General features: G+C 59.6%; 1 protein-coding gene across 1 annotated transcript in view; it reads right to left on the reverse strand.

The window, feature by feature from the left end:
• Positions 1-4629: 4629 nt before the first annotated feature.
• Positions 4630-8136, reverse strand: part of ECEL1 (endothelin converting enzyme like 1) — a 7498-nt gene continuing 3991 nt past the window's right edge. The window contains exons 9-18 of the mRNA XM_027769361.1: positions 7847-7921; positions 7598-7701; positions 7269-7327; positions 7143-7194; positions 6307-6374; positions 6074-6198; positions 5754-5819; positions 5349-5444; positions 5055-5131; positions 4630-4941 (exon numbers count right to left, since the gene is read on the reverse strand). Of these exons, the coding sequence (XP_027625162.1) occupies positions 4842-4941; positions 5055-5131; positions 5349-5444; positions 5754-5819; positions 6074-6198; positions 6307-6374; positions 7143-7194; positions 7269-7327; positions 7598-7701; positions 7847-7921 (822 nt within the window). The 3' untranslated portion in view covers positions 4630-4841. The remainder of the gene's footprint in view (positions 4942-5054; positions 5132-5348; positions 5445-5753; positions 5820-6073; positions 6199-6306; positions 6375-7142; positions 7195-7268; positions 7328-7597; positions 7702-7846; positions 7922-8136) is intronic.

Here is an 8136-nt window from a genome sequence, read left to right on the forward strand (position 1 = left end):
TTTACTAATTTTTTTCTGGGACCAGCAGTTGGCGTAATGGCTATGTCGCTGGATTCCCACGTAATCGACCGCAGTTTGAGTCCTGGACCCGGTGGCTTAAACTCAGGCCAGGCGCGTGTGCGTGTGTACATGTGTGCCTAAGATCCCGAGAGGAGAATGAAGGAGAAGGGATTGCAGTGTGGCCATCCCCCCTGGGGGGTGATTTCTTGCTTTCTGTCTCTATGTCTCTCTCTGTCTGTCTGGCGAGTGCATGTCCCCTATAGCAAAAACCTCTCAAAAAAAAAAAAAAAATTTTACTAATTTTTTCTGTGAGCCAGAGAGACAGCATCCCCAGCAGGGTGTCTGCGCCGGTCTCCCCAAGCCCTCACCAGCACCCACCAGCCCTGGGTCACAGCCACATGGCCCCAGGTACTCAGAGACCCTCAGTGCCAACCAGAACCTCCTGCCCAGGACAGCTCCTGGCTCATAGTCTTTCACAGCCGCCGTCCAGCGCCTCCCCCTGGTCTGGTGTGGATGGTACCTGGGGAGGGAGGGAGGGCGGGAATCAGGGTGCTGCCCAGTGAGGGGCTAGGGCTGAGAAGGGGCAGCTCACCCAAGGGACCACCAGAAGAAACACAAGACCCTAGGAAGCCATCCCTGGAGGGATCTGCATATTGGGGACTCTGGGCTTCCAGCACATCGTGAAAGAAGTGGCCAGCGTCTGTGGGAAACGAGGTCCAGTCACATCTTTTTTTTTTTTTTTTTTGGAGAGATTTTCACTGTAGGGCGTGTGTGCTCGCCAGACAGACAGAGAGAGACAGAGAGACAGAAAGCGAGAAATCATCCCCCAGGGATCCCTTCTCCTCCATTCTCCTCTGGGGATCTTGGGCACGCACGCACACGAGCCCAGGGTGAGTTTTAAGCCACCGGGTCTGGGACACGAACCACGGTCAACTACGTGGGGAGTCCAGCGACACAGCCATTACACTAACTGCTGGTTCCCTCCAGTCGCATCTTAAAGGCCTCCATCAAACAGAGCCTGAAACCCCGGTAGCCCCACACCCAGCAAGGTACTGTCCCACAGGCACGCTCGGTTGACAGTAAACAGCTGGGATGCCTCCAGAAAGCATGGATATTATTTTTTGTTCTTATTTTATAATCTTCAACATTTTCTTAATTTTAGGGAACCAGCAGATGGCGTAATGGCTACACCACTGGACTCCCATGTAATCGACCACAGTTCGAGTCCCGGACCCGGTGGCTTAATCTCACACCGGGCGCGTGTGCGTGCGTGCCCAGGATCCCGAGAGGAGAATGGAGGAGAAGGGATTGCGGTGTGACCATCCCCCCTGGGGGATGATTTCTCGCTTTCTGTCTCTCTGTCTCTCTCTGTCTGTCTGGCGAGCACACACGCCCTACAGTGAAAATCTCTCCAAAAAAATTTTTTTTAATTGTATTTATTTTATGTTCACTCACTGTGTATCATTGCAGCATACAAAATGAAGCATGGATCTCATAATGTGACTCCCACCCTTGCTCCATCCTGGCATCCCTGAGTTTGTGATGTCCAGAATAATGTACAGGGGCCTGCCTCTCTCTCTCTCTGGCCAAGTTAAAAAATAGCAATGATGAATAAAATTAAAAACTTTTTAAAAATTAATTTTATTTATTCACTCATTTATTTTAATTTGATCAGAGAGAGATACAGAGAGAGAGAGAGGGAAAGTGATAAAGCAAGCCACCAGATCCGGTACTCGAACCACGGTCGGCCATGTGGGAGTGTCCAGCACCTTAACTACCACGCCACCTGCTAGTCCCAAAAAACTTTAAAAAAAAAAAAAAAAAAAAACAGCCAATTAGTTTCCTGCATTTTTTTTTTTTTTTTAAGAATTATCCATGGGTTGGGAACTAGCAGTTAGCGTAATGGCTATGTCGCTGGACTCCCACGTAGTTGACCGCGGTTCGTGTCCCGGACCCAGTGGCTTAAAACTCACGCCGGGAGCATGTGCGTGCGTGCCCAAGATCCCGAGAGGAGAATGGAAGAGAAGGGATTGCAGCGTGACCATCCCCCCTGGGGGGTGATTTCTTGCTTTCTGTCTCTATGTCTCTCTCTGTCTGTCTGGCGAGCGCACGCGCCCTACAGTGAAAATCTCTCAAAAAAAAAAAAAGAATTATCCATGGGGCCAGCAGGTGCTAGGGTGGTTAAAGGTACTAGACTCCCACATAGGCACAATCCTTTTCCGTTTCTCCAAATCGTCAGGATTTGGGGTATACACACACATGTGCCAGTGTGTTTCAAGCTGCCAGGGCTAGTATTCAGACTGCAACTGGCCATGTGGGATCTGCTCCTTTAACCACAAGGCTAAGGGCCAACCACATGCAGACTGTTGGCAAACAACTCCGGAGCTCCCCCTTCTCCCCTTCTGTTACATACACCAGGAAATGAGCACGTGTCCGGGGAACCAGAGTTTGCTCATCCTGGCGGTTCATCCTAAGCCCTGACAAAGAGACCACTTTGATCTCAGTCATTAGGCCTCTGCCTTCCTTTCAGGTTGACAGTACTTGGAATGGGGCCTAGGCCATTCAGAAATGTTGCATCCAGGGCACTTCAGTAGCCAGGGCCGTTGGGGCCCCCAGGGCACTGGGCATCTGGGTCCGCGTAGAAGCAATCACAGGGTGGTAGAGACTCCACTCTGGGCTCCACTGAACTGGTGAGAACAGCTTGGGCCCCTTCCTGGTTACCCCAGAAACCTAAGGATGGCCAGCTGGAGCTGGCCTAGACCCCACCCTCACCAATATCTTCTCTTCAGCCTTTGGAAGGCAGCGCGGGCACAAGCCCTTCTCTCCAGGGGCTTCAAATCCTTCCCAAATCTGTGCAGAGATGCCCCTGGGGCTGAGGGGTGCCCCTGGCATCCTTGGCTCCGAGGACTGGATCAGGCTCACGAGGACAGATCCCATGTCTGCCAGCCAGGAGCACGAGGGGCTCCCTGCATCGCCCCATCAGCACAGGTGGCCGCGAGCCGGCGCTGGACACACCCCTCACCCCTCGCCTGCTAATGAGCTCCTGGGGCCCAGAAAGGGTGAGTCTCTCAACCAAGGTCACCCAGCAGTAAACCCTGGCCCAGTCTGCACAAGCTGAGGATGGCAGAACCGGGGCCTGATACGGAGGCCCAGCCACCCTCTGAGGACACCAAAGCCGGGGAACAGTGAGACCCACTGCACACAGGTGGGCCCCTGGGAGTCCCGCGCAGTTGTAAAGCAGCCCTGGGTCCCGTCATCCCCACCATTACATGGTTAGCTGCAGATTGCTTCCCGTCACCCCAGTGAGCTGTGCCCAGAGGACGCTGGTCGCAGAGCCTGCCTCAGGAATCGAGCCAGCCTCCCACAGCCGTTCCTCCGCAGCTCAGAGGATCACCTCCAGGAAGGCCTGCACAGCCCCGCGATGCCCCCTCACTGAACACGGGGACACTGAGGCCAGGCAGGCTCCTAGCAAGGCTCAGGGGAAGCTGAGGCCAAGTGGGGCCTGGGCACCCAGGCTGGAGGGGACCGAGCAGCCTACCTCGGGCAGGGTAACCCGGCTGTTGAGGCTGTCCCTGCCGTCTGCACCTCGCTGGGCTGCACTCAGGATGCTCCTAGGCCTGCCAGGAAAAGCAGCTTGGGAGCCAGCAGGTGTGACAATGGGTATGAAGATACCAGGCCCGAGCCAGCCTCAAGGCCTAGAACTTCTGTCCCTTCTCAGCCTTCCCTGCTGATCACCCCTGGCATCCTCACCAAGGCAGACGGAGGCAAGAGGCCCAGCCCTGGTAGTGTCTGGGGCTCCCTGCATGTCCTGTGGGTTCTGCCAGAGGCTTACCTCACAGGCCCCTGACCAGGCCTCCCCTAAGCCAGCAGGGAGGCAGGAGGGACTGGCTTTGGTGGAGCTGGGACACTCTGGGTGCTCTGGGTGAGGGCAAGTGAAGGCGAGACAGCTGTGCCTTGAGACCCTCGCACCAGCCGGGGTCCCTGGCCAGAGGGATGGTGGGCCGTGGAGGGTCCCAGCCACTAGGCCCCACCAAGTTGGGAGGCAGGTAAGGCAGGGAGAGGCCTGACTTTCTAAAAAACATAATAAAAATAAAAATAGATGTCACCTGAGGCTGGGGGCAGAGTCAGACTTCTCTGAGCACAGAGGCAGGGGCAGGGCTGGCCAGGCGTACCACTGCTGTGGGGCAGAGGGAGGCTTAGTTGGTGGGAAAAAAAGATGAGGCAGGACCGGGGCCAGCCAGAGGAGCCGGAAGGGCACATGAAGGTCCTCTTCGGTGCCCCCTAGTGCAGTGGTTAGTGCACTGGTTAAGCCCTGTACCTAGGAAGTTGGATTCCACAAGGCTGACTAGTTCGAATGTAGCCCCGGCGGCTTGACAAACATGGTATGCGTGTCTGCACAGAAACCCAACGGGATGGAGAAAGAAGGGGCTGAGGCATGACCACACCCCGCAGGGGCGCTTTCTCCTCACCCCCAGTGACACACATGCCTCTGGTGATGGAAAAAAAGAAGTCCTCTCTAGGGCCCCAGTTGTCCCCTGCAGAAGAGTCCCTCTGGCCCACCTGCTTTGGGCGCCCTTGAAGAGGCCGAGGTGACAGTAGAGCAGCTTTATTGATCAGACTTAGCAGCAAGACACAGCGGAGGTGGGGTCTGTACAATCCAGCTGGCCCGGGACGGCAGGCCCCAATGTCTCCCTCCAGAGGCCCAAGCCCACCCTCGCTCCAGGCCCCTCCTGAGGCAAGCGGCAGAGGGCCTAGTTCTGGAGGGGTTAGGGCATGCCTGCCGGCAGCTGGCAGGAGGCGATGCGTGCAGGGTGGAGGGGGCAGGCAGGCAGCGGCCAGGCTCACCACACGGAGCACTTGTGGGCAGGGTTCATGGGCGAGTCCTTGGGACAGTGGAAGGCCCGGCCGAACTCCTCGAACTGGGACACGCTGCCCAGCACCCTGGGGTGGGGAGTGGACCGGGCACTGAGGGTCCCGGCCGGCACCCCCACCTCAGCCAGCAGTTGCCCCCACCCCAGCACAGGCGGGCGAGGTCCAGGGAGGCGGCCGCACACCTGTAGTGCTCAGGTGCGTGCTTGTCGGTCAGCACCTGCAGGTAGATGGACTGCGACCGCCGCTTGATGCACCAGTTCTGGGCCCGGAAGGAGAGGCGGGAAGAGGGGCATGAGGGCGGCTGGGGGGCCACTGCCCCCCCCACCGCCACGCCAGGCTCCAGACCATCAGAACCCCAGGGCATCACCTCTGCGGGGCCGGGGAACGGGAGGCGGGGCTGGCCCTGCCAGGCCTGGGAAAGGCAGGCTGGACCTGAGCCTGGCTGCCATGCCCACCCTGACCCCCGCCCGGCCCACCTGGGCAAAAGCAATGAAGAAGAGCTGGTTGTGCGTGTACTTGAGCCGCTGCAGCGGGTGCTCTGGGCCGTGCTCCCGCACCCACTTCTGGTAGGCCTGGGGGCAGAGAGCATGCCCCTGCTGTACACTCCTGCCTGGGTGCCGCCTCTCCACCCTGTCCTCCCCACAGTGCCCCCTCCCCGTGCAGCGCCTCAACAGCCCTGGCCCTCCCCCACTGTGCTCCGGGCAGGCTGAGCCCAGGCAAATGCCACTGCCTCCAGGCAGTCCTCCCTGCTCCCTGGGGAAAGGTGGGGACTGGCCACTCCTGGCAATGCTCAGCTGAATGGGCAGGGAAGGTGACTCGCCTGCAGCCTGGCATCCTCACCACCTGCCCCAGCAGGGATGGAGAGCCAGCGGGGCACTCACGTAGTAGGCGAGCTTCAGGCCACCCATGTCGGCGATGTTCTCACCAAGCGTGTGCTTCCCGTTCACCTGCCGGGGTGGGAAGAGACCAGGGCTGCTTGGGGGTCTCAGGCAGGCCTCCCCAGTGCTGCAACCCTGAACTCCTGCCTGCCCACCCACCCTTTCCCTTTCCCGGAGGGTCTGGTGGGGCTCCAAGCCCTGCTTCCTCCCATACGGCCCGAGCAGAGCTCCTCAGTCCCTGTGGGAGTGTGCCCTGGACCCGAGCGTGTGTGCACACTCCCAGTCTGTGTGAGCCTGGCCTGAGGGCGTGCGCAGGGGCCCACCCGCTGGCTGTAGACAGTGAAGTTGTCGTAGAGGCGGACGATGCACTCCGCCTTGCGCAGGAAGCGGCTGTAGGAGGCCTCGGTCCACCAGTGCAGCAGGTTCCCCGTGCGGTCGTACTGGCCCCCTGTGAGCAGCAAGCAGGTGGGCAGCTGGAGACCAGCCTCGCCCTCAGCCCGGCTGGACGCCAAGTCCCCTCCACCTAGGCCACCTGCTGGGCACCCACAGGCCTCACCCCAGTCGTCGTAGCCATGGGTCAGCTCGTGCCCGATGATGGTGCCGATGCCCCCGTAGTTCAGAGACCTGGGCCGGCAGCAGCGTCAGACCCCGGCACTCGCCTGCTCCCTGCAGGCCCCAGGCCGCTGCCCAGGCCTGGGAGGAACCTCCTGGGAGGCCAGGCAGGCATCGGCGTGGTCCCCCAGTTTCCTTGTGGGCCATGGGCAAAGGCCAGTGACACCTGCCCAACTGCCTTTTAGGAAAGAGATCTAACAGGTCTGCCCTGGGGTGAGGCAGTGGGTTAGAGGGAGACACGAGAGAGACCAAGGCCCCCACGGGGGTTGGCTCCCTCTGTGTCACAAGGTGGCTCCACTTTAGGAACACCTCAACGAGTGTCAGTCAAGGACTGGGGCTCAGAAAGGGGGGAACCGACATGTTTTCTTTCTGTTTTAATTTGCTATAGGGCACACATGCAGGAAGCGGAGATGAGAAATCACGCCCCCCAGGGGATGGGCACATGCAGTCCCCTCTCCTTCATTCTCCTCTAGGGCTTTTGGGCACATAGGGACAAGTGCCCAGCTTATAATCAAGTCACCAGGCCCGGGACTCGAACCTCATACTTGGTGGTGTGGGATCTAGCCACTGTAAATACCACACCACTCCACTGTCCCAGCCCGCCCCTTCCCCAACTAAACAATCTGACATGAAGTGGGACCATGGGACCTAGGTCTGCAGCTGCCATGGATCCTGGACCCAGCCCATTCCTGGGGAATCCGAGTGCTGCCACCCCCATGACCACAGGGAAGGCCTGTTCACTGGCCGAGCCCCCACCGCCTGGCCAGACGCCATACTTACTGCGGGAAATCTGGGTCATAGAGCGTGGGCTGCAGGATGCCAGCTGGGAACACTAGGGGAGGGCGTGGTCAGCCGGAGCCCCGCCCACTCTCCGCCCTCTCTCCCTCCCAGGAGCATGCCCCTTACCCATCTGGTTCTTGTTGGGTAGGTAGTAGGCATTGAGTGCCTGTGGGGGCAGCAGCCACCTGTGGGGGTGGCTGGTGTCAGCTGGGGGCACTCTCTCCCCTCACCCTCCCCTCCAGCCTTCTCAAAGGTTGCCCTGGTGGTCTAGGCACAGCCACTGCCTGAGGGTGCATCCTTAGGCCTACCCAGGATGGGGCCCCAACCCACACCCTGCCCTGGTTCCCAGCCAAGCTCCAGCTCCCTGCCAGCAGCCTGGCTTTGAGAAAGTCTGTCCCACCACCCCTGGCCTCTCTGAGGAGCCCCCAACCCTCCGGCTCTGGCCAGACACCCACGTGGACTTGTCCACCTCCTGCCGAATCTTCTTGACTGACAGCTGGATGCTGAAGCGGATGCTGTTCAAGATGTTCTTGAAGTAGGTCTTCTCGTGGACCTCGAACTGCATGGAGACAGCAGCGCTACGCCCAGGCACGGCTACAGGCCCGGGCCCTCCCAGACCCATCACTGAGGGCTGGCCAGGGTCCAGGGCAGCCTAGCCATTCAGGCAGGGGCAGGGCGGGGCAGGGCAGGGCAGCAGGGCCCACCTCGTACTCTTTGTCCACGGCCTCGGGTTTGAGCAGGAAGTCCGGGTAGCCGACCATCACCATCATGTACTGCAGCTGAGAGCGGGTGAGTGAGGCCAGAGATCCGGGCCGGCCCCACCCCTTCCTGAGGGAGGAGGCTCGAGGCCCACCTAGGTGTGGTGTGGCAGGCCTAGGTGTGGCTGATGTCACCCCACAAAGGCTCCTCTGACTCTCATTCTCCCCAGTGCCTACACACAGTGGGTGCTCAGCACATGTCCGTGGACATGAGCTGGAGGAGGGCGGCGGGGCCG

This window comes from Tupaia chinensis, unplaced genomic scaffold (assembly GCF_000334495.1).
Source record: "Tupaia chinensis unplaced genomic scaffold, TupChi_1.0 Scaffold149383_1, whole genome shotgun sequence".
Lineage (NCBI taxonomy): Eukaryota > Metazoa > Chordata > Mammalia > Scandentia > Tupaiidae > Tupaia > Tupaia belangeri.